Genomic DNA, 27079 nt, shown 5'->3' with positions numbered 1-27079 from the left:
ATTTTTTAAAAAATTTATTTATTTGTAAGCAGAGAGATAGAAGAGAGAAAGATAAGAAAGAACGGGCACACCATACCTCTAGGTGCTGCAAATGAACTCCAAATGCAAATGCCACTTTGGGCATCTTGCATTACGTGGGTACTGGGAAATCCAACCTGGGTCACTAGGCTTTGCAGGCAAGCACCTTAACCACTAAGCAATCTCTTCAGCCACAACTTTTTTTTTTTGGGGGGGGGGAGGGTTGAGGCAGATCTCACTCTAGCCCAGGCTGACCTGGAATTCACTATGTAGTCTCAGGGTGGCCTCAAACTCATGGCGATCTCTGCCTCCCAAGTTTTGGGAGTAAGGCTTGTGCCAGTGTGCCCAGCCAATTTTTGTGTTTGGAATGTTTGGTCCCTAGCTGATGACAATTTGGGTGGTAGAGATGTGTTGTTGGGGGCAGGTTACATGTGTTATAGCCAGATACTCCTTGCCACAAAGCAGCTCAATCCCTTGCTGCTATTTTCCACCTGCTGTGGCAGAGGTAATGTCCAGGCACTGCTAATGCCATGTTTTCACCTGCCATCTTGAAGCTTCCCCTCATCAAGATTGTATGCCAAAATAAAAATAAGCTTTCCTTTCAACAATTGCTTTTGGTCTGGTGCTCTGTCCCAGCAAGGGGAAGGTAACTGCAACAACAAGGTGGATGTGGGGAAAGGTGAGCTGGTGCAGCCACCATGGAAATCAGTGGGGGTTCCTAAAAATGCTGTAGGACTCCTAAAGGACGTTATATCTTAAACAGAGATACCTGCACATGCATGCTCACTGCTGCTCCATTCACAATAGCTAAGAAGTGGCATCAATCACCCTAGGTAACCATTAACTCATGGCTAGATAATGAAAATGTGGTACAAGTACATGATGATTCAGCTTACATAAAAACTAGATTATAAAATTTGCAAGAAAATGGATAGATCGGAAAATATGCTAAATGAAGTAACCCAGGCACAGAAACACAGTGATACTCAATCTCTACCTCCCAAGTGCTGGGATTAACATGCCCGGCTCATTGGCTCATTCTTCTTCTTTTTCTTTGTTATTTAAAATTCTTTTAGCTAGAGTCCCCTGTGATTCTACATGAATTTTAATATGGCCTTTTCTATTTCTTTTTTAAATTTTCTTTCTTTCTTTCTTTGAGAGCAGCAGATAGAGAGAATGGGCATGCCAGGGCCTCCAGCCACTGCAAATGAACTCCAGACACACACACCACCATGTGCATCTGGCTTACGTGGAACCTGGAGAATCGAACATGGGTCCTTAGGCTTCACAGGCAAGCACTTAACAGCTAAGCCATTTCTCCAACTTGCTTTTTCTATTTCTTAAAATATCACCACATGGGCTAGAGATGGCTCAATGGTTAAGTCCTGCAAAACCTAAGGATCTGAGTTTGATTCCCCAGTACCCACATAAATCCAGAGGAACAAGGTGAAGATGTCACATGCATCTGGAGTTGGTTTGCAGTGGCTACAAGCCATGGAGTGCCTATTCATTCTCACTTTCTCTCTCTCTCTCATATCTACCTATACCATAAATAAGTCTAAATTTATAATATCACCAAGTGGTGGCACATACCTTTAATCCCAGCACTCGGGAGGCAGAGGTAGGAGTAGGATCGCTGTGAGTTTGAGGCCACCCTGAGACTACAGATGAATTCCAGGTCAGCCTGAGCTAGAGTGAGACCCTATCTCGAAAAACCAAAAAACAAACAAGCAAATAAAATATCACCAAATACTGTATAGTAGAGTAATATTAGTAATAATAATATGGGGCACATTTCAAAAATCTAAAATGATTTTTGAAAGATTTTACCACAAAGAAATAATAAATATTTGAGGAGATATCATTATCCAATGTATACACTTAATAAAATACCATCAGTATACATAATTTTTACTTTCCTATGTACAAACTTTAAAAAATGAATTTATGGCTGGAGAGATGGCTTGGAGATTAAGGCGCTAGTCTGCTAAACCTAAAGTCCCAGATTCAATACCTAAGTACCCACATAAGCCAGATGCACAAAGCGGTGCATGCATCTGGAGTTCATCTGCAGTGGCCCTAGTGCACCCATTCTCTCCCTCTCTCAGATAAATAAATTAAAAAATAAAGAAAAAAAGAATTTTAAAAACCAAACAAACAATGGAGGATGCCTGTGGTAGCACAGGCCTGTATTCCCAGAACTTGGGAAGCAGAAGTAGGAGGATCTCTGCAAGTTCAAGGCCAGCCTGGTCTATGTATCAATATACTGGCCAGACAGGATGAAACAGCTAAGACCTTAACTCAAAAACTAAAACACAGGGACTGGAGAGATAGCTAAGTGGTTAAGGTTATTTGCTGCAAAGCCTGGCAGCCTGGGTTCAGATCCCTAGTGTCCACGGAAAGCCAGATGCAGAAGGTGGTACATATATCTGGAGTTCATTTACAGAAGCAGGAGACCCTGGTGTGCCCATTCATTCCCTTCTCTCTCATGCTCTCAAATACATAAATACTTTAAAAAAAAGTCCTTTCTTTCTCTTTTTTGGATGATGGCAGAAATCCTAATCATGTTAGCCCTGATTATTTTAGGACTTTTCCACCTTCACAATCCCAGTTCCAAGCCCCTGATCTGCCAGGTACCTCTCTTATTCCTTTGGAAGCCCTCCTACTCTTTCAAGAGTCTTTTTCCATTTTGTCTTTTATAAAGTCTACTTTTGCTCTTGCTCAGGGTAGCACTATTAAGTGTGCCAATTAATGAATATATCATTAATATTTAATTATGTTCAACAATGTTCACTGTATTCTGTGTGCAAGTCTTTCATCTCCCTGAATAAATACATTCCTAAGTAGTTTGTACTTTTTTTTTTTTTTTTGGTTTTTCGAGGTAGGGTCTCACTCTGGTCCAGGCTGACCTGGAATTCACTCTAGTCTCAGGGTGGCCTTGAACTCCCGGCAATCCTCCTACCTCTGCCTCCCTAGTGCTGGGATTAAAGACGTGCGACACCACGCCTGGCTAGTTTGTCCTTTTTGATGCTACTGCTCAAGAAATTACTTTCTTAATTTCCTTTTCAGGTTGCTCACTGCAATATGTAAAGATACAACATTTTTTTTATGGCTGGAGAGATGGCTGAGCACTTAAGGCACTCACCTGGCAAAGTATAAGGACCTGAGTTAGATTCCTCAGTACCCACATAAAGCCAGATAAAAGAATATTTATGGGAATTTGGGTGTAACATATTCCTGTAATCCCAGAATTTGGGAAGACCTCGGTAAATATTCTGACAGCCTGAGCTACTTGGGACTCTGCTTAAAAAAAAAAAGCTGGGTATGGTGACACACACTTTTAATCCCAGCACTTGGGAGGCAGAGGTAGGAGGACAGACCATGAGTTCAAGGCCACCCTGAGACTACATAGTGAATTCCATGTCAGCCTGGGCTAGAGTGAAACCCTACCTTGAAAAACAAACAATAATATAATAACAAAGTAAGTAAATAAAACATATTACATAGCTAAGCGTGGTGCAGCATGCTTTTAATCCCAGCACTTGGGAGGTAGAAGTAGGAAGATTTCTGTGAGTTTGCAGCCACTCTGAGACTACACAGTGAATTCCAGGTCAGCCTGGGCTAGAACGAGACCTTACCTCATAAAACAACAAACAAACATATGACAGTAAATTTTTGAAAAGAAAACAATGAAACAACAAATTAAATGCCAGAAAATTGTGCAACTTTTCCCTTTTAAGCTGGGCATAGTGGTACATAGCTTTAATATCAGCACTCATGAACCTGAATAGGAGAATAGCTTTGAGTTCAAGGCTAGCCCGGGGCTACAGAAAATATACATACCTATTTAAGGTGTTTTATGAGAAAGATAGTTGGCACACCAGGGCCTCTAGCCACTGCAATCAAACTCTAGATGTAGGCATCACCTTATGCATCTGGATTATGTGGGCTTTAGGGAGTGGAACCTAGGTCCTTAAGGCTTCACAGGCAAACGCCTTAACCTCTAAGCCATCTTTCCAGCCCGGTAATGTTAATCTGAATCCATCAGGTTTCTCTCAGAAGAAAACACATTAGATAAAGAGCAGTAAGTGACCCATCTTTTACCTGAGCACCCACTAGCTGCAGCAACGCAGAGTTCACAGGAAGGAGCTCAATGTCTGTATTTATAGTGGTCTGGTCAAATGGACAAGCCTTACGGTGGAGTTTATTCAGGCACATCTTGCATACAGTATGGCCACAGCCCAAACTGATGGGCTTTCGAATTGTTTCGTCGAAAGTCTGAGTGCAAATTGGGCAGGAGAGGAAATCCGTCCATTGTGGAGCTTGTACAGGCATTGCTTCTGGAGTTACAATTCACCAACACACAAACACACACAAAAAAATTCTAAAGCAAAGATTCCACTGGAATCAAAATCTTTGAAAAATGTTTATCTTTTTTTTAAATATCTTCTGTAGATACAGTCAGCACATAGTGTGAAATATAACCTGTAAACAAGAGAAAAACAAACGATTTAGAATGAATTGCTTCTTTCATTTGAATTAAACTGATAAAATCACAAGTCTAGGGCTGGAGAGATAGCTTAGTGATTTTAAGGTGCTCTCCACATACAATCTTTGATACCACTTTAATATCACAGCGACATATCCTGCTTTTTTTTTTTTTTTTTTGTATCTTTAAAGATTGAAAGCCATGGCCTGGCGAGGTGGCACAGAACTTCCAGCACTTGGAAGGGAGAGGTAAGAGGACTGCTATGTGTCTGAAGTGAATTAGTGAATTCCAGGTCAGCCTAGACTAGAGTGAGACTCTACCTTTTTTAAAAAAAAAAAACAAGGGACCCAGGTTCAATTCCCCAGTACTCATGTAAGCCAGATGCACAAGGTGGCACATGCATCTGGAGTTTGTTTGTAGTGACTGGAGGCCTTACTGTGCCCATTCTCTCCCTCTATCTCTATCTTTCTCCTTGCAAATGATTATTATTTTTTTTAAATAATGAAAGCTGCCAGGCATGGTGGCACATGACTTTAATCCCAGCACTTGGGAGGCAGAGGTAGGAAGATCACTGTGAGTTCAAGGCCACCCTGAGACTCCATAGTGAATTCCAGGTCAGCCTGGGATAGAGTGAGACCCTACGTCGAAAAACCAATAATAATAATAATAATAATAATAATAATAATAATAATAATAAAAGCCATAACAAAACATGTCTCTCTCTCTTTCCAAGATGTTTAATAACATTCCATTTCTTTACATGGTTCTCTTCAAGTATGAGAATCAACCAACCTTTCACTGTACTATTATATATGTTATATATACCAACAATAAAGTTTTTTCCTTTGAACTTGGGCTAAAAAACTACTTTAAAAGCCAGGTGTGGTAGTGCACACCTAAAATTACAAACCCAGTACTCGGGAGGCAGAGGTAGGAGGATTGTCATGAGTTCAAGGCAACCCTGGGATAGAGCGAGACCCTACCTCAAAAAAACAAAAAACAAACAGAAAAGAACTACTTTAATAACTGGGGATATAGGCCAGTTAATAGAATGTTGTTTAGGAGGTACAAAACTTTGAGTTCAATCCCCAGTACCACATAAACCTCTGAGTGATGGTATATATCTGTAATATCAGCAGTTGGGAAGACAGAAGCAGAAGGATTAGTTCAAAGTCATACTAAAATACATGAGTTTGAGGCCAAACTAGGATACATAAGACCCTGCCTTAAAAGCATAAAGAAAAAAAAAAAAAAAAACTGCTTCAAAATACTCTATCAAATTTGATAGATGTGCATGTGCCACTTTGTGCATCTAGCTTTACATGGGTACTAGGGAATCAAACTTAGGTGGTTAGGTTTTGCAGGTAAGTAAGTGCCTTAACCACTAAGACATTTCTCTAGCCCAGTATTTTTCTTAGGTTTCTTGCATGGCCTGTATTTCTTTGCTATTGTGCTATAAAATAATATAATTAAAATATTTCAGGATTGGGGAGATGACTCAGTGGTTTAAGGCATTTGCTGGGAAGCCTGTTAGCTAGGGTTCAATTCTCCAGCACATGCAAATAAACAAAGAATTTTAAAAATACATTTACTTCAAAAATCTCTAAGTTCTCAGGGATACAGAGATGGCCTAGTGGCTAAGGCACTTAACTAAAGGCTCAGGTTCCATTCCCCAGTACCCATGTAAGCCAGAGGCACAAGGTGGCACATCTTCTTGTGCCAGAGGCCCTGGCAAGCCCATTCTCTCACTCTCTTTTTCAGTATCTGCCTCTTTCTTGCTAAAAAAAAAAAAAAAAAAATCATTTTTTTAATTTATAAAAAATTTTAAGTTCACAATATGATGATCATAAAATTACAGTTGATTACAGCCCATATATAATTAAATTACACCATCTACTCTGGTTTGGGGTAGAGATAAAAACTAAAGCATGGGCTGGAGAGATGGCTCAGTACTTAAGTTGCCTGCAATGCCTAAGGACCTGAGTATGATTCTCCTGTACCGACAAAGCGGTGCATGCATCTGGAGTCCGTCTGCAGTGGCTAGAGGCCCTGTGGCTCCCATTCTATCTTTCTCCACTTGCAAAGAACTTTTTTTTGTTGTTGTTTTTTACAAAACTAAAGCATAAAAGTTATCACTTCTATCTATCAGGATGTTCTTAAAAATACAAAAGTAAGCCCAGCATGGTGGCTCACACCTTTAACCCCAGCACTCAGGAGGATCCTGAGATGACATAGTGAATTCCAGGTCAGCCTGGGCTACAGTGGGATGCTCCCTTGAAAAACCAACCAACCAATCAATCAATAAATAAAACTAAACTGAATCCTCTAGCATCCACTTTTTTTCTTTTTTCTTTGAGGGCAGAGCTAGGAATTAAACCTAGGGCCTTGCACATTCTAGACAAAGTGCTCTACCACTGAGCCACATGGTAACCCAATAGTTAAAGGAACTTGCTAGTGAAGCCTGCTAGTGTGGGTTTGATTCCTTAGTATCCCCATAAAGCCAGGTGCACTAAGTGGCACATGAGGCCCCAGTGCGCCCATTATCTCTCCTCTGTCTCTGCATGTAAATAAAAATGCGAGAACTGCTTGTAGTTTTAATCAAAAAATAGGAAAACAGTGGAGTTGGGTATAAATCATTCCATATCTAGCATCTTTAATAGCTACTGAATTCATAGCCACCCTGTTCTTAAGGCGGGTCATGTCTAATCTTGTTTACTCCACATGGTGTGAAACAAATTACTAATTTTATCTTGCTCCATAACTATAATATATAGCCCCAAAAGGCTGCAAAGTGGTGATACTTCTGGCTTGGCCTCTCACATTCTGGTATTATAGAAATGGTCTCAACAAACTTGGTCTGTATTTTAGGTTTGTTTTGGTATGTCATTTTGCAGTACTGGGGTTACCTAGGGCTTTGTGTGTGCAAGGCAAATGCTCTACCAATAATCTATATCCCAAGCCTTCAACATTCATACATTTTTCCAGGGACTGGAAAGATGGCTCAGCAGTTGGAGGTACTAACTTGCAAAGCTTCCTACCAAGGTAGGGTCTCTAGCTCAGACTGACCTAGAACTGACTCTATAACCTTGAACTCATGTCAATCCTTCCACTTCAGCCTCCCAAGTGCTAGAATTAAAGGTGTGCACAATCACACCTGGATTTTTAATTTTTTTGTATTTATTTATTTGTATTTGTTATTTTCAAGGTAGGATCTTACTCTAGCCCAGGTTGACCTGGAACTCACTATGTAGTTCCAGGCTGGCCCTAAACTCAGCAATTTTCCTACCTCTTCCTCCTGAGTGCTGGGATTAAAGGTGAGCCACCACAACTATTTTTGTTTGTTTGTTTGTTTTTTAAGGAGGGGTGTTGCTTCACTGAAATAGTAATAATTATAGTAAGAGGTGAACTACAACTGTGGAATGAAAGTTATGGTAAGAATAATGTAACATGTATGTATGAGGACTCCAGGCAAAGGGAAATTATGACTACATGTTCTCAGACTAGATAGAATATAATAAAAGTGAACAGGAGCTGGGCGTTGGTGGCACACGCCTTTAATCCCAGCACTTAGGAGGCAGAGGCAGAGGACTGCTATGAGTTTGAGGCCACCCTGAGACTACATAGTGAATTCCAGGTCAGCCTGGGCTAGAGTGAAACCCTACCTCAGAAAACAACAAAAAAAAAGTGAACAACGAGGGTGAAAAAAAAAACCAGCAAACAACAACAAAGCCAAATCCAGAACCAAACAAATAACCAAACAAAAAAACAGTAGACAAGGGCTGGAGGGATGGCTTAGTGGTTAAGGCATTTGCCTACCAAACCAAAGGACCCAGGTTTGATTCTCCAGGACCCACGTTAGCCACATGCACAAGGAGGTACACGTTTCTTGAGTTCATTTGTAGTGGCTGGAGGTCCTGACACACCCATTCTCTCTCTCCCTCTCTCTGTCAAATAAATAAATAAAAATATTAAAACTACAACAAGAGAGGTAACACTGAAGGAGACTCAGGAGAAAGCTTCTTTGAAGCAGTTTCCATTAGAGACAGGAGCAACCCCCCCCAAAAAAAACAGAAGATGCCACCCTGCCTTGGTAGGAATGGAACTCCAGTTTCATCCACAAATAGTTGCTGTGCCCTCTGCTGCCTCCACAGTCTAGCACACTATCCATGGGGTCAGCCCCCTTGAATTTGCAAACCTATCAAGGTCTGCCCCTACATCCTGAATTTGATGAAAGAATGTAGTTTCAGCAGACTATAAAGGCTTGTTGGTGCTGTTTCCACCTCTCTGCCCTGTGAACTCTGTCTGGACAAATGTTAAGTCTGGCTCCTCCCCTCCCCCCCACCCCCAGCCAGGTTGGGTAGGGGAAAGCACTGATTCTTGGCCTGGGTAGTTTTCTGCTTACCTCTGCTTTATGCTCTGGGGTAACTTCTCATTTACATGTATGATTTTCCTCTGATCTCTGAGTCAACCAAGTATGTATTTCCTTTTAAACCTGGGCTTACTACCTGTGCACTTTCTCTAAACTTGGGGTAATCATGGGTGTAAATCTCTTTATTACTTGTTTCTCGGTCTCTGCTTTAACACTTTCCCTCCACTTTCTTCTTCCTTAAGCCATCACCACTCACTCTTAAACCTTCCATAGGGCAGATGCTGTGCCTTCCATACAAGTGTGTGATTTTTCCTAAACCTCTCTACCTGAGCTCCTAAATTCTATCTTCCACATGCTTGTGACTCTGCTCTAGCCTTTTCCTAGACCCCAATTTCCCTTAAATAAACCCAAAATTTATGATTTCTCCCCAAATAAACTCAATGGTTCATAATTTAGCCTTCCTGAGTCCATTTTTTATCAATTTGTTGTTAAAATAGGATAAGGACTCAAAATTGAGGTTCATAAATTTGAGAGACCCCTCTTGAACTCCAAAATCATACATTAACACAAAAGACTTAGCAAAGGAAACACTCTTCCAGACATGACCTTTGCATCCATGACTGTTGCTACCTGCACAGTACTTGGACCCAACAATATTCTGCTCTGGATGATGGAGGCGGACTTATTGGCAGCTCAGATGTTTCTAGGAGAGCAGGAGACAGTGGTATAGCCATTCACTGGTAGGTTAAATATGTTTTGGTAAATAGGGTCCACCCATGCTCATGCAGGCTATCCTAACAAAGCTCAGGAGAATGAACAAACACACGCATGCACGTAAAGGCTAAAGAGGAACTAGTTATGTCCCTCAACAGACTCATATTTTTCTTTATTTGAGAGACAGTAAGAGGCAGATGGAGAGAATGGGCACACCAGAGCCTCTAGCCACTGAAAATGAACTTCAGATGCATGAGCCACCTTGTGAATCTGGATTTATATGAGTACTGAAGAATCAAAACCGGAGTCCTTAGACTGTAGGCAAGTGCCTTAACCGTGGAGCCATCTCTCCAGTCAACAGATTCAATGTTTTATTAAAACTGAAACTTGGATTTCCAGTCACCAGATTGGAAAGAGGTACCATAGATTCTGGGGTCCAGCCCTAATGTGTTTACTGGGGCAGATCTGAATTCCAGCCAAAAGGTATGCAGAGTGCTTGAGCTCTGTCTGGGGTTCCCAGAATGTGCTTACTTGTGCTAGTGGTAGTTTTTCTGTGTGGATTTGGTAAAGGGGCCAGCTTCTTCCAGCATTATGGAACTTTCCCTGGATATGTAAATCCCTTCCTCCCATAAACTGTCTGGTGTGGAGGTTCATCCTAGCAACATGAAGTTGACTGCACCACTAGACTACAAAGTGAGACTGTTTGAAAATAATCAAGGAGCTGGAGAGATGGCTCAGCGGTTAATGGCATTTGCTTGTAAAGCCTGATGGCCTGGGTTTAATTCCCGCATTAAGTATTGCATGCATCTGGAGTGCATTTGCAGTGACAGAAGGCCCTAGTGCACCTATGCTCCCCCATTCCAACCCATCAATAAACAACATTTTTAAAAATTAAAAAAATAAAGCTTCAGGGCTGAGGATATAGCTCACTGGTAAAGCACTTGGTTTGACAAGCTTCTGCACTGTAAATAAAAATAAATCAACATTAGGAAAAAGACAACACAACTGGTACTATTAAAAACTCAACTGCACAAACAAACAAACCTCATTGATGTTAAAATGGTTAACAGACCACAAAGAGACATTTCCAACAAGCAAGCATACAATGATTAATAGGTATATGAAATATTGAAATACTGAAAATCTTGAAACCACCAGTCATCGGAGAATTACAAGTAAAAACCACAATAAGATTATCACCTCACCCAGGTAAAAGTGGCTGCTACCAAAAACGCTAAGGTGAACACATGAAAGTGAGTATTTGCACACATGTTGGGCATATCAATAATTAGTAATAATGGAAAAACTATGAAGGTTCCTCAAAAAATTACAAAATACAATGATCCAATAATTGGTTACACATACTATAAAAACAGTATCAGAGCTGGGTGTGGTGGCACATGCCTTTAATCTCAGCACTCAGGAGGCAGAGGTAGGAGGATCGCTGTGAGTTCAAGGATGCCCTGAGACCACATAGTTAATTCCAGGTCACCCTGAGCTAGAGTGAGACCCTACCTCCAATAGCAAAAAATTAAAATAAAAAAATAAAAAATCAGTATGTTGAGGGCTGGCTTAGCAGTTAAAATGCTTGCCTTCAAAAGCCAAAAGACCCAGGTTCAATACACCAGGATCCACATAAGCCAGATGCACAAGGTAGTACATATGTCAGGAGTTCGTTTTCAGTGGCTGGTGGTCCTGGCCTCTCTTCATATGCTCTTACTTTTCCTCTTTCAAATAAATAAGTAAATCTTAAAAAAAAAAAATAAAAAAATCAGGATGTTGAAAAGATCATCTGCACTCATACCAAGTTCATTGCAACACTCTTCACACCAGGCAATCTAAGTGTTCATCAACCAACAAAGAAAATGTTGAAAACCCTTTACCTCTTAGTGTTATAAACTCCATTGAAAATTGAGTGAAGTCCCATTCTTGTAAAAAAAAAAAAAAATGTGGGCTGGAGAGATGGCTTAGTGGCTAAGCACTTTCCTGTGAAGCCTAAGGACCCTGGTTCAAGGCTCAGTTCCCCAGGACCCATGTTAGCCAGATGCACAAGGGGGCGCACATGTCTGGACTTCATCTGCAGTGGCTGGAGGCCCTGGTGCAACCATTCTCTCTCTCTCACTACCTCCCTCTTTCTGTCTGTCGCTCTTAAATAAAGTAATTAATTAATTAATTAACATGCATAATATTGGGCCTTATCAACTGGGTCCTGTGGAATTAAACCAGGGTCCTTTGACTTTGCAGGCAAACAAACGCCTTAATTGGTAAGCCATCCCTCCAGTCCAATTAATCAATTTAAAAGTATTTTAGGTGTGAAGAAATGGCTAAATGATTAAGGTGCTTGCCTGCAAAGCTAAATAACCCAGGTTCAATTCCCAAGGACCCACATAAAGCTTGATGCACAAAGTGGCCCGTGCATCTGGAGTACATTTGCAGTGGCTGGAGGCCCTGGCACTCCCATTCATTCTCATTCTTTCTCTCTCTCTCTCAATTCTGTGTGCAAATAAATAAAACTATTTTTCATTCAGGAGGTAGAGGTAGGAGGATCGCTGTGAGCTGGGGATCATTCTGAGACTACATAATGAATTCCAGGTCAGCCTGAGCTAGAGTGAGGCCCGACCTGGGAAAAATAACAACAACAAAAGAAACAAGCAAACCAGAGCCACCATTAATCCCAGCCCTTGTGAGGCAAAAGTAGGAGGATTACCATTAAGTTCAAGGCCACCCTGAGACTACATAGTGAATTCTAGGTCAGCATGGGCTAGAGCAAGACCCTACCAAAAAATTAATAAGGAAGCCAGGGCTGGAGATACAGCTCAGCAGTTAAGGTGCTTGCCTGTGAACCCTATAAGGACTCAGGTTTGAGTCCCCAGTACCCACATAAGCCAGATGCACAAGGTGGTACAGCAGCTGGAGGCACTGGTGCAACCATTCTCTCTATCTGCCACTGAGAAATCCTGCTGGAACTGAGCTGATAACCTCCTCCATGTAGACCAGCTGATGGAAAGCTGGAAGAAGCCATTCTGCATGCAGTTCAATGGCATAAAGAGAAATCACCAGTGAAGATACTCAACAGTGGACACTGCAAGCCTTAGATTTGGCCAACCAGGCCAAATGAACCAACGGATGCAATAGTGGCACATCTGTTATGGGGAAACCAACTGCCCTCTAATTGGACTGGAGGCCTGCTCCATGGGAGGGAATATATCCCTGATAATGAAAACTTAAAACAGGGGTAGTCATGAGCCCTAGGGGTGTAATGTCGGCTGCTGTCTGGCTAACTGTATATACTATGCTTATCAAACTGCCCAGTAAGCACTTCTCTTAATGTTCATACCAATATATTAATGCTACTCTCACTTTTGGTTGATAATCTTCTCTTTTCAGATGGCAGTGACCTTGGGATGACTCAGAAGGTATCATAGTGCTGGAAAGAAGTGACAGGTGTGCTCAGTACTGCAATATTTCTATCACAACCTTCCAAGGCTCAGGGTCCAATGCGGAAGAGGTAGCGGAAAGAATCTAAGAGCCAAAGGAAGGGTAGGACTCCTTACAACATGCTCCTTCCAGACACAAAATGGCCTGGATATCCATAACCTCACAGTGCCTGACACTTCCTACACAAGACCATCATAAGAGGAGTAAAAGATCATGACACCAAAATAAAAGAGACTAACTGAGATTGGGAGGGGATATGATGGAGAATGGAGTTTCAAAGGGGAAAGTAGGGGGAGGGAGGGTATTACCAAGGAATATTTTTTAAAATCATGGAAGTTGTTAATAAAAATTTGAAAGAAAAAAAATAAGCCTCTGTATTAAACTTAAGCTTGCCAAATAAATCAGAGCTCTTGGGGGGGGGGGGGGGAAGGAAGCCAGGTGGGCATGGTGGTGTACACTATAATCCAAGCACTCGGAAGGCAGAAGTAGGAGGATCACTGTGAGTTCTAGGACACCATGAGACTACATAGTAAATTCCAAGTCAGCCTGGGCTAGAGCTACACCGTACCTTGAAAAACCACACACACACACAAATAAATAAATAAATATTTTTAAAAAGGAAAAGAGGGCTGGAGGGATGGCTTAGTGTTTAAGGCTTTTGCCTGCAAAGTCAGAGGACCCAGGTTCAATTCCCCAGGTCCCACGTTAGCCAGATGCACAAAGGGGCACATGCATCTGGAGTTCATCTGCAGTGGCTGGATGCCCTGGCATGCCCATTCGCTCTCTCTCTCCCTCTTTCTCTGTGAAATGAATAAATAAAATATTTAAAAAAAAAAAGGAAAAGAAAAGCAATGTAGGGGTGGATTAGAACATGTTTATGAAAATGTCATAATGAAAAACATTACTTTGCTAACTTTAAATATTCATTAAAAAAGAGAGGGCTAGAGAGATGGCTTAGCGGTTAAGGTGTTGTTTGCAAAACCAAGGGATCCTCCTGTTCAATTATCCAGGACCCACGTAAGCCAGAAGCACAAGGGAGCACATGCATCTGGAGTTTGTTTGCAGTGGTTGGATGCCTTGGAATGTGCCTCTCTCTCTCTCTTAAATAAATAAATAAGTAAATAAATAAAATGCATAAAAGAAAGAAAGAAAAAAAAAAGATTAAAATAGCTGGGGTGGTAGCACACACCTTCAATTCCAGCACTCTGGAGAGGTAGAAGGATCACTGTATGTTCAAGGCCAGCCTGGGATCAGAGCACCAGGTCAGCCTGGGCAAGAGCAAAAGACCTTACCTTGGGGGAGGGGAGAAGAGAAAAAATATAAGCCATTCTTATTTGATTCTGGTACTGAAATTTTAGAGATTCCAAGTTTCGATACTTATAGGAAGTGATCTAACAATTTCCATTTCCTCATTCTTAAAGTATTTTTCTGCAAACTCATTTTTTTAAACATTCTCCCAAGTTTCTCAATGACAATTGTTTAAGTCATCTTTAGCCCAAAAGATGCACCTAAACCACATAGGACAGTTTAATGAATGTAATAAACATTCCTTCAGTCAAGAATAAACATATGAAATAAAATTATTAAAATACCAACATCCTGATTCTGGACAAAGAGATGACTCATCTCCCAGACGGCATAAGATTTCACCAAGTTACTCAGAGCACAGAATAATTTAAAAACTTATGATTTTTTTTCTAGTATTTAATTAGAACCACCATTTGCCAAGGGTAATTCTGTTGAACTTTTCTATGCTATATATGCTACCTACCTGTTTTCACTCAGGAAGAGCCTACCTACTTGTTGCTAGTATTTTCTAGTACTATAGTTTCTGTACCCTTAGAGATGAAAGTTAATAGTTATTAATATGAGGAAACTTTAGGAAGTGATGGAAAATGTTCTGAAACAAGCTGTGATGGTTGTTATGTTTATTTATTAAAAGTGGTTGCATGATTATGTGAATTTATTAAAAATTAATGAATTCTGTGGATCAAACCTGCATGCCACACAACCAACTGGTGCAATATTGGCATGACTGTTAGGGGGCTAACCAAGTGCTCGGATTGGACCTGAGACTACTTGGGATGGATTTCATGCCCAGTACTGAAAACCTAACCAAATTTCTATGGTTGGAAAGGTCATATTGTTCTTTGCCTAAATGGATACATGTACCCATGAAATTGCCCTCTAAATATTTATATTATGTTTATCCCACATATGTTACTTGTACCTTAGATCAGATCACTTTCTTTCTGTATATGGCAGTGACCACTGGGAAGACTCAAAATGTGTCAAAGAGCAAAGAATAAGTGAAGGTTGAGTACTCAGTTTTAAACAAGACATCTTAATTACACCCTCCAAAGATCAAAGGACATTGAGGAAGAGGGGATATAAAGGATGTAAGAGCCAGAGAATGGGTTGGGGGAGTGCTTTGAGACATTATCTTCCAGACACGAAATGGATGTTACCTTATAGCCTCACAGTGGCTATCCCTACTTTCACAAGACCTCCACAATATTGAACTCATCATTTTGACACAGTTGATAGAAGAGGGCAGGGAAGTAAAGTCATCAAAGTAGAAGAGGAACTAGTTGGAAAACAGGAGTTTCAGGGGGCTTGGGAAATGGCCCAGCGTTCAATTCCAAGTACCCACTAAAAGCACTTAGTGGCCCATGCATCTGGAATTTGTTTGCAGTAACAGACATCCATTCTCTCTTTTTCTCAAATAAATATTTTTTAAAATTATTTTTATTTATTATGAGAGAGAGAGAGAGAGAGAGAGAGAGAGAGAGAGGGAGGGAGAGAGGGAGGGAGGGAGGGAGGGGAGGGAGGTTAAGGCATTTGCCTATAAAGCCAAAGGACCCAGGTTCAATTTCTCTGGATCCATGCACAAGGTGGAGCATGTGTTTGGAGTTCCTTTGCAACAGCTAGAGGCCCTGGCATGCCTTCCCTCCTCTCTCCCCCCTCTGAAATAAATAAAGGAAAAATACTTATTTATGTATTTGGTTTTTCAAGGTAGGGTATCACTCTAGCTCAGACTGACCTAGAATTCACTCTGTAGTCTCAGGGTGGCCTTGAACTCATTGTGATTCCTACCTCTGCCTCCCAAGTGCTGGGATTAAAGGTGTGTGCCACCACGCCTGGCCAAAAAAAAAAAGTCAAAGGGAGGACAGAAAAATATGGGGTGGAGATTATGATCCTATTACCTTTTGGGCTGGGGAGATGACTCAATAGTTAAATGTGCTTGCTTGCAAAGCCTGCTAGCCCTAAATTCAATTCTCCAATACTCGTATAAAGCAAGATACACAAAGTGGAACATGTGTCTGGACTTCACTTGTGATCAGCAAGAGACCCTGAAACTTGTATTTTGTTTCTCTTCCTATTATCCCTTCTCTTTTTTCTGTTATTTGTACTGCTTTGAAAACACAAATAAATCACAAGTTTATTACTATCTATTCCATTACAGGTTCATTTTATACGTACCAACTTTTAAAAACATGGATATTAAAAATAATCAAATGCCTACTCTAACTGAATTCCTCTCCTGAGGCATCATTATCCTAATTTTAAAGATGATAATTCTTGGGCTGGAGAGATGGCTTAGCAGCTAAGGTGCTTGCCAGCGAAGCCTAAGGACCCACATTTGACTCCCCAGATCCCATGTAAGCGAGATACACAAGGTAACAAGTGCACAAAGTGGCACACATGTCTGGAGTTTGATTACAGTGGCTGGAGGTCCTAGTGCACCAATTCTCCCTCTCCTGTTAAAAAAGGGGGGGTAGGGAGCAGTCTATTAGGCTTGCCTCAAAAAAAATACACAAAGATGATAATCCTTGAGGTGGGGCAGCTGGACAAAAACTTAAGCTTTCGCTGGGCATGGTGGCACATGCCTTTAATCCCAGCACTTGGGAGGCAGAGATAGAAGGATTACTGTGAGTTCAAGGCCACCCTGAGACTACATAGTGAAATTCAGGTCAGCCTGGACCAAAGTGAGATCCTACCTCAAAAAAACAAAAAACAAACAAAAAAAAAAGTTTTATATTAAATCAGGCAAGCACCTTAACCACTGAGCCATCTCCCCAGCACAAGTTTTATATGAAATAAAAACACCTTACTTTTCTGTTAAAAATAACAATAATAAAAAATAAAATCTCAGGAAAAAAAAAATCCTAGGCTGGAAAGATGATGCAGTGACTAAAAGGCACTTGTTTGCCACCTGGGTTTGATTCTACAGTACGATCTAAAGACAGATGCACTAAGTGGCACATCTGCCATTCAAAAATTAAAAATAAAATCCTTCATCTCTACACATCCTACCCTGTAAGACAAGCTTATTTGTGTGTATGTGTGTGCTGGATTTTTCAAGGTAGGGTCTCACTCTAGCCGAAACTGACTTTCACTATGTAGTCTCAGGTTGCCCTTGAACTAACAGCAATCCTCCTACCTCAGCCTCCTGAGTGCTAGGATGAAAGGTGTGGACCACCATTCACAGAGAGATGAATTTACAAAATCATTGATAAATATTTTTTTTAATTTTATTGGGGGCTGGAGAGATGGTTTAGCAATTAAGGTACTTGTCTGCGAAGCCTAAGGACTCAGGCCCAAGCTAGAAAGGAGATATAAAGGGAATAGAAAGGGGGAGGGAGATACTTAATAGGATGGTACTATATAAATGTAAGTAGAAGAATAGATTAATGGGGGTGAAAAGGTCTAACTGAGGTCAGGGGAAGAGATTGAGTAAATGAAAGGTGGAGAAGGGCTAATCAAAATCTAAGAGGATATAAATAGATCATATGAAAACCTACTTTTCTGGACAATGGAACAACACTCAGGAGCCATATACTGTTACTAGAAAATTTTCAGTGCCAGGGATGGGATACCTTCCAGTGTGTTGTTGTTGGCCAGGGAGGTCACTGATGCCCCCACAACATTATAGGCCATTGCTGAGGCCCTTGGTTTCCCACCAGGAAAGATGGTAAGACCCTACTGCTGAAGACTCCACATACTTGTGCTATAAGGTCACTGAGAAATCCTGCAGGAGCTGAGCTGAAAACCTCCTCTGTGTAGACCAGCTGACAGAAAGCTGGAAAAAGCCACACTGCATTCAGTTCAATGGGAGAGAAATCACCAGTGGAGATATTCAGCAGTGGACACTGCAAGCCTTATATTCAGCCAACTAGGCCAAATGAGCCAATTGGTGCAATAATGACATGTCTGTTATAGGAGTAACCAATTGCTCTCTGATTGGACTTGAGGCCTGCTCCATGGGCGGGAATACATGCCTGATACTGAAAACTCATGACAGGGATAGTCATGACCACTAGGGGATGTAGCATCTGCTGGTGTCTGGCTAAATGTATATACTATGCTCACCAAACTGTCTTGTAAGTACTTCTCTTAATGTTCATACCAATATATTAATGCTACTCTTACTTTTGGTTAAAGAAGCTTCTCTTTTCAGATGGCAGTGATCTTAGGATGACTCAGAAGGCAACATGATGCCGAGAAGTGACAGAGGGACGCTCAGCAATGAAACATTTCTATCACATCTTCCAAGGCTCAGGGTCCATTGAGGAAGAGGGGGCAGAAAGAATGTAAGAGCCAAAGGAAGGGTAGGACTCCTTACAATGTGCTTCCCCCAGACACAAAATGGCCTGGATATCCACAACCTCACAGGGCCTCACACTACCTACACAAGACCATCATAAGAGGAGGAAAAGATCATGACATCAAAATAAAAGCGTGACTGATTGATTGAGAGGGGAAGGGGATACGATGAAGAATGGACTTTCAAAGGGGAAAGTGGGGGGAGGGAGGACATTACCATGACCTATATTTATAATCATGAAAGTTATTAATAAAAGAAATTGAAAAGAAAAAAATGTATTGGGGTCTGGAGAGATGGTTTAGCGATTAAGGTGCTTGTCTATGAAGCCTAAGGACTCATGCCCAACTATTCAGTTTCCATGTAAGCCAGACACAGAGTGACACAAGTGTGCAATGTTGCACAAGGGGATGCGTTTGATTGCAGCGGCTGGAGGCCCTAGCATGCCAATTCACTGACCCAACCCTGTTAAAAAAAGGTCAGTCTCTTGGGCTAACCTCAAATATAACACACACACACACACACACACACACACACACACACAATTTATTTGAGAGAGAAAGAAAGAGGCAAATACAGAGAATGGGTGCACCAGGGCCTCTAGCCACTGAAAAGGAACTCCAAATGCATGCATGATCTTGAGCAACTGGCTTTAAGTGGGTACTGAGGAATGGAACCAGGATCTTTTGAAACTAAGTGCCCTAACTGCTAGGCCATTTCTCCAGCCCCAAATCATTATTCATTTTTTAAAAATATTTTATTTTATCCAGGAGTGGTGGGGCACGCCTTTAACCCTAGCAATCAGGAGGCAGAGGAGGATCACTATGAGTTCAAGGACAGCCTGGGCTAGAGCTAGACCCTACCTCAAAAAATGAGGAAATTTTTATTTGAGAGAGAAAGAGGATGGGCATCCAACCATTGCAAACAAGCTCCAGATACATGCACTACCTTGTACATCTGGTTTGTGTGGGTCCTGGGGAATCAAACCTGGGTTCTTTGGCTTTGCAGGCAAGTACCTTAACCACTAAGCCATCTCTCCCACCCTCAAAAATCATTATTCTTGATCTTAACTTAACTTGCCACTTATGTGGAATATTCCTAAAGCAATCAGGAAACAGGTCCACATAAGAGAAGAAAAAAATTTAAACCATCTCAACAAATGAAGCCAAAAGTAAGAAATAACACAACAACAACAAACTGATGGCTAATTAAAACACTAAAGTGCCATAATTCTCAGGATATCAATTAACTTACAAGAGAAACAATGACCTAAGATTTGAGGAGGCTAAGTTTTTCAACAAATTTTATGTGTAAAAATCTCTTCATAGCTAGCCATGGTGGCACACTCCTTTAATCCCAGCACTTGGAAGGCAGATGTAAGAGAACTGAGCAGAGTGTGAGGCCATCTAGAGACTACATAATGAATTCTAAGTCAACCTGGACTAGGGCAAGAACCTACCTCAAAAAAAAAAAAAACAAAAACACAAAAACACAAAAAACAAACAAACTACATATATATATCTTCATAAAATACATGAGCCGGATGTGGTGGTGTATGCCTTTGCCTTTAATCCCAGCACTCAGGAGGCTGAGGAGGAGGGCCGCTGTGAGTTCAAGACCAGCCTGGAAATACACAGTGAATAGTGAGACCCTGCCTCAAAAAACATATATACCAAGACCCTACCTTGAAAATCAAAACAACTATGTGTGTACACACACACACACACACACACACACACACACAAACATTTTAATATATAAATAAAATGAGTTCTAACCCTCTAGTACATTACACCTTAAATAAATTTCACATGTTAACTGTCCTACAAATGTACAATTATCTGAAAAGGCAACTGAGTTAAAATGCTTAAAAACTGGAACTTGATTTTATCAATCAATTTAAGGTTGAAGAGCTGTAAAGGGCAAATTATAGCATTTTATTTTTACAGTAGTCAGACAAAAGGCCAATTAGCCACTGCAAATAAACTCCAGATTCATGTGCTACTTTATGCACCAAGCTTTACATGGGATTTGGGGAATCTGACCTGGGCTGGCAGGGCTTTGCAAACAAGAACCTTTTAACTGTTGAGCCATGTCCTCAGCTCTCAAGTCACCTGTTTGTTTATTATTTGTAAGCAGAGACAGACAGAAAGAAGAGAGATGGAGAGTGTGAACAGGCACACCAGGACATCTAGCCACTAAAAAACTCTGGATACATGTATTACTTTGTGCATCTGGCTTTGCATGGGTGTTGGGGAATTGAACTTGGGTTTCTGGGCTTTGCATGCAAGTGCACCTCTGAGCTACCTCTCTAGGGCCTGTCAATTCTGCTTCAGCCTCCCAAGTAATGAGATTACAGATATGTGCCAGCATATTTGGCTGCAAAAAGTGTCATCTTTTTCTTTTTAAAGTTTTTTTGAGGTAGGGTCTCGCTCTAGCCTAGGCTGACCTATAATTCACTATGTAGTCTCAGGGTGGCTTTGAACTCACAGCAATCCTCCTACCTCTGCCTCCCAAGTGCTGGGATTAAAGATGCACATCACCATAGCCATCTTTTTTTTTAAGAGGAAGTTTGCTTTTCCTGTTTTGATTGGCAAACAATCAATAATTTTAAATGTAGAGGCAAATGTTCACAATGTAATCAAAATATAATGCCAAACTTATGCTCAGAGTGCCAAACACTAGTTTTTAATTCTGAGGAGAATGACAAAATAGAGACATTTTAAGAGATAGTACTAATACATACAGTTGGCTCTCCACATTCCTGGATTCAATCAAAAATCACAATTCAAAAGTATACTTAGGCCATAATGTTTGTCTTTTAAACACAGTCTGATATTTTTCCTTGCCATTAGTTATACAGTATTGCACTCATGCACTGCAAAATGATCACTTCTTCCAGGATGGGCCATATATACAATAGTGATCCTATGTGACTATAACAGAGGTGGAAAATTTCTATCAGCTATTATCTTTCATAGGGCAATACCTACTCATGATGATTTGACATAAGCATATGCCAACTGTATGTACTTTTTACTCAGGAGGCAGAGGTAGGAGAATCATAAGTTAAAGGCCAGCCTGAAACTACACAGTGAATTCCAGGTCAGCCTGAGCTAGAGTGAGACCCTACCTCAAAAAAAAAAAAAAAAAAAAAAAAAAAAAAAGGACATGCAGAAGCTGAAGACAGCTCAGAGGTTAAGGCATTTGCCTGCAATGCCTAATGACCCAGGTTTGATTGCCTAATACCCACATAAAGCCAGATGCACAAAATGGCGCTTGCATCTAGAGTTCATTTGATACAACACACCCATTCTCATTCTCTCTTGTGCTCCCTCTTGGCAAATAAATAAATGATTTTCTGAAGTACTTACAGGGCAGTAGAGATGGTTTTGGGATTAAGTGTGCTTCTTGCACCATGAGGGACTGAGACTGCTGGAGTTCAAATCTCCAAATCCCATATTAACAGCTGGGTGTGGCCATGTATGGCTCCATAACCTCAGTCTCTCGGGGGAACAATACCCAAGTGTAGACCAGAGCCCTATCACAAACAGCTAAAGAGAGAGAGAAAGAGAGACAGAGAGAGAGTAGGCAGAAGACTGATGGAGTGAGACACCCAACAATTCATAATGGCCACAGCAGGAGAGCATTTGGGGCACCACAGGGCATGTATACATGCTACATGAATATATCACACATTCTACATTACATAAATATAAGCAAAAATGAAAATTTAAAAGGGGGCTGTACAGAAGGCTCAGTGGCTAAAGGTGCTTGCCTGCAATGGCTGATGACCTGGGCTCGATTCCCCAGATGCAAAGTGGGGCATGCTTCTCAAGTCCATTTGTGGCGGCAAGAGGCACTGGCACAGTCATATTCACCCTCTCAAATAATAAATTAATTAAAAAAATTTTATTTGAGAGAAAAAGGCGGGGGGGGGCAAAGAAAGAGATTGGGCATATCAAGGCTTCCAGCCAGTGCAAATGAACTCCAGATGTTATGTGCCACCTTGTGCATCTGGCTTATGTGGGTCCTGGGGGATTAAATGTGGGTCCTTTGGCTTTGCAGGAAGGCCCTTAACTGCTAAGCCATCTCTCCAACCCAATAAAACCATTTCTGTAAAACTTGATTTATTTTATTTCTATTTATTTGAGAGAGAGAGAAAAAGAAAGAAAGAGACAGAATAGGCATACCAGGGCATCCAGCTACTGCAAACAAACTCCAGATGCATACGCCACCTTGTGCATCTGGCTAACATGGGTTCTGAGGAATAGAACCTGGGTTTGCCTTTACAGGCAAACATCTCAACTGCTAAGCCATCTCTCTAGCCCTAAAATTTGATCGTTATTTATTTATTCAAGAGAGAGGGGAGGGGAAGAATGGGCACACCAGGGCCTCTAGCCAATGCAAACAAACTCCAAATGCATGTGCATCTGGCTTACATGGGTTCTGGGGAATGGAACTTGATCCTTAGGCTTCACAAGCAAATGCCTTAACTGCTCAGCTCTCTCTCTCTCCAAGCCCAGTAAAATAATTTTTAAAATATCTGGGCTGGAGAGATGGTTTAACCATTAAGGTATCAAGCCTAAGGATCCAGGTTAAATTCCTCATTACCCACATAAGCCAGATGTACAAGGTGGTGCATGCATCTGGAGTTCGTTTACAGTGGCTAGAAGCCCTGGTGTGCCCATTCTCTACCTGCCTTAGTACATACAATTATGTTTAGAACATAATACTTGACAACAAATAACTACTAGTGTTTAGTATATTTAGTACACTGTATTTTTTTAAATTTCAAAATAAGATTTATTTTTAGGCAGAATTAGGAGAGAAACAAAGAAGTCAAGTCCAAGCCAAAAGAAATTCTCTCCTTTCCCAGTAGAGGACACCAAGAAGATCTCCCTTATAAAGGAAAAGAACGTGGTAAGAGGTTCAAGGTGCTTGCTTAAAAAGTCTGACAGCCTTGATTCAGTTCCCCAATACTCACATAAAGCCAGATGCACAAAGTGGCACATGCATTTGTAGTTCATTTGCAGTGGCAGGACACCCTGGTATGACTCCATTCGCACTCTCCCTCTCTCTCTCTGCTTGCAAGTAGAAAAAGAAGGAAGAGAAAGGAAAGGAAAGAAAAAAGAAAAGGATAACTTTCTCAGTTCTTCACAAGGGGTGGCCTTGAGTTAACTTTGAATAGTTGAATGCAACAAGAAATCATGTTTATTAAGCCAAGGTCTCCAGAGGCCTTATAATTTCCACTCTAACTCTTTGGAATGCAAGGAAACTTAAATTAACCTGCCTGTGGATTAGAAAAGAGAAAAAATATCCTAGCTCATCACTTCAAAACAACCAGCCCAAATCTGAAATGGCAAGTGATTGAAATTATACAAAAAGCCTCAAGGAAAACCACCAGAAACACTCAGGTAAATCTTGCCCAAACTGCTAATTTAGAACTGTAGACAAAGAAACTATTTTTTAAACCACTGAGTTTTCAATAACAGGTAATCATTTACATAATTAGGACATGATTTTCCATTTATATAAATTCTTCATAACCTCTTAGGAACATTAATCCTAAATAACAACACTGGAAATGAGCCTTAAGGGTTCTCTCAATTTGATTACTACCTCTTCATAATAAGTATATCCTTTTAAAAGATATTTTATTTTTGGAGTTAAAAAATTATTGAGGGGGCTGGAGAGATGGCTTAGCGGTTAAGCGCTTGCCTGTGAAGCCTAAGGACCCTGGTTTGAGGCTCGCTTCTCCAGGTCCCACGTTAGCCAGATGCACAAGGGGGCGCACGTGTCTGGAGTTCGTTTGCAGAGGCTGGAAGCCCTGGCGCGCCCATTCTCTCTCTCTCTCTGTGTCTGTCGCTCTCAAATAAATTAAAAAAAAAAAAATTTAAAAAAAAAATTATTGAGGGGCTAGAGAGATGGCTTAGTGGGTAAAAGTGCTTGTGTGCAAAGCCTCATGACCTGGTTTGATCCTTAGTATCCATATACATGCATGTACAAAGTGGCACATGCATCTAGAGTTTAACAGTGCCAGGAGGCCCTGACATGCCCATACTATCTCTCTCATTCTCATATAAATAAATGTTTTAAAACGTAAAAAAAATTTTATTTTTTGGACTGGAAGGATGGCTTAGCAGTTCAGGCATTTGCCTGCAAAGCCAAAGGACCCAGGTTCAATTCCCTAGGACCCATGTTAGCCAGATGCACAAAGGGGCGCATGCATCTGGAGTTCATTTGCAGTGTCTGGAGGCTCTGGCATGCCCATTCTCTCACTCTCCCCCTTTCTGTCAAATAAATAAATTAAAATAAAATATTTTTAAAGTTATTCTATTTTTGAGAGACAGAATGGGTGGGCCAGGGCCTTTAGTCACTGTAAACAAAGTCCAGATACGTGCACTACCTTGTGCATCTGGCTTATGTGGGTTCTGAGCTAGTCTGACCTAGTAAGATCCTGCCAGAATAAATAAATAAATAGGGCTAGAGATGGCTTAGCAGTTAAAAGCACTTGCTTGCAAAGCCTAATGTCTTGGGTTCAAGTCTTCAGTACCTATGTAAAGCCAGATACACAAAGTGGTACAGGCTCATCTGCAGTGGCAAGAGGCCCTGGCACACCCATTTTCATATTCTCCTCCACCTCTGCTTGCAATTAAATAATAAACAAAATATAAAAAATAAGCAAATAAGGCCAGGTGTAGTGGCACATGCCTTTAATCCCAGCACTCGGGAGGCAGAGGTAGTAGGATCACTGTGAGACACCACCTCAAAAAATAAGTAAATAAATAAACCATTAAAAAATAAATAAAATTGGGGCTGGAGAGTGGCTTAGCAATTAAGGTATTTGCCTGTAAAGCCAAAGGACCTCAGTTCGATTCCCCAGGACCCACGTAAGCCAGATGCACAAGTTGGCACATGTGTCTGGAGTTTGTTTACAGTGGGTGGAGGCCCTGGCATGCCCATTCTCCCTTTCTCTCTCTCTGATTCTCTTTCTCTCTCAAATAAATAACAGATTTTTAAAAATAAAAATAAAAAGACAAACCACCATATCAGATACGGTGGCACATGCCTTTAACCCGAGCACTTGGAGAAAAGAGACTGAAAATAAGGCAACAGGCTGAACAGACCTTTCACAAAAGGGAATAAAATATCCAAATGGACCACAAGCATACGTTTTATGCAGAACAGTTCTTACTCATGAGACAAAGTTTTATTTTAACACTCAGTAAACTAATGTATGTTCCAGGTACTGCTTAGGGCTACAGGTATGGTTCAATGTCAGAGCAGATTCTTAGCATATTCAAGTCCATGGGATCAATCCTTAGAACAGAGACAAAATTTCATTGATTTTTTGTTTTGTTTTGATTTTCAAGGGAGGGTCTCACTCTAGTCCAGAATGACCTATAATTCACTATGTAGTCTCACTATGTAGCCTGGCTTAGATCTCTGTTCTTATGAGGTTTGTGTCATCCTTGCAAAAGGGGTCCACTAGTCTTCTCTTTATTATTCAAGTTTTAGCATATGTGCTGCTAAAGCAAGCACAAAGTAATATTTTTATAAGTTAAAAATCAGTGGCCAGACGTAGTGGCGCACACCTTTAATCACAGCACTCGGAAGGCAGAGGTAGGAGGATTGCGCCATGAGTTCAAGGCCACCCTGAGACTCCATAGTGAATTCCAGGTCAGCTTGGGGTACAGTGAGACCCTACCTCGAAAAACAAAAATAAAACAAAAGCAAAAAAAGAGATCCAGAATCTACAGAGAAAGCAACACTAAATCAGATCATCAGATCTCTATCTTGCTCACCAAGGGTGGATGGGGAGAGCCTGAGATACCATGTTTCCTCCATCCTTGCAGAGACTGACTGAGGCCCTTTGGTCTCCACAATGAATACCAGTAACCCCACCAAAGACCCTCAGTAAAACTTGGGAGAGAGGGTCTATATGTGCTACATGTTTATAAAACAAATCAATAAAATATATTAATTTTAAAAATATTATTTGGCCCCTCCATGGGAGGGAATACATCCCTGATACTGAAAACCTCCAATAGGGGGTAGTCATGAGCCCTAGGAGTGTAATGTCTGCTACTGTCTGGCTAAATGTATATAGCTATGCATACCAAACTGCCCAGTAAGCACATCTTTAATGTTCATACCCTTATATTAATGCTACTCTCACTTTTGGTTACAGAACCTTCTCTTTACAGAAGGCAGTGACCTTGGGATGGCTCAGAAGTCACCACGGTTCTAAGAAGTAACAGTAAAGTGCTCAGCACTGAAATATTCCTATCACACCTTCCATGGCTAAGGGTGCATTGCAGAAGAGGTGGCAGAAAGAGCCTAAGAGCCAAAGGAAGGGTAGGACTCCTTACAACGTGCTCCTCCAGACACAAAATGGCCTGAATATCCATGACCTCAAAGTCAAATTGCCTGACACTACCTA

The 27079-nt window shown here is 41.0% G+C and overlaps 1 protein-coding gene and 1 non-coding gene across 3 annotated transcripts in view; both read right to left on the bottom strand.

Moving 5' to 3' along the window:
* Positions 1 to 27079, bottom strand: part of Rc3h1 (ring finger and CCCH-type domains 1) — a 103031-nt gene that overhangs the window by 58936 nt on the left and 17016 nt on the right. For both annotated transcript variants that reach the window (XM_045146795.1, XM_004658776.2), the window contains exon 2: positions 4123 to 4503. In XM_045146795.1, coding sequence (XP_045002730.1) covers positions 4123 to 4353 — 231 coding nt within the window. In that variant the 5' untranslated portion in view covers positions 4354 to 4503. The remainder of the gene's footprint in view (positions 1 to 4122; positions 4504 to 27079) is intronic.
* LOC123458365 lies at positions 26071 to 26178 on the bottom strand. The gene has a single exon (XR_006635627.1). It is a non-coding gene; the product is annotated as a U6 spliceosomal RNA (small nuclear RNA).

Source organism: Jaculus jaculus, chromosome 1 (assembly GCF_020740685.1).
Source record: "Jaculus jaculus isolate mJacJac1 chromosome 1, mJacJac1.mat.Y.cur, whole genome shotgun sequence".
Classification (NCBI taxonomy): Eukaryota; Metazoa; Chordata; class Mammalia; order Rodentia; family Dipodidae; genus Jaculus; species Jaculus jaculus.
This window is presented reverse-complemented; position numbering and strand designations above follow the sequence as displayed.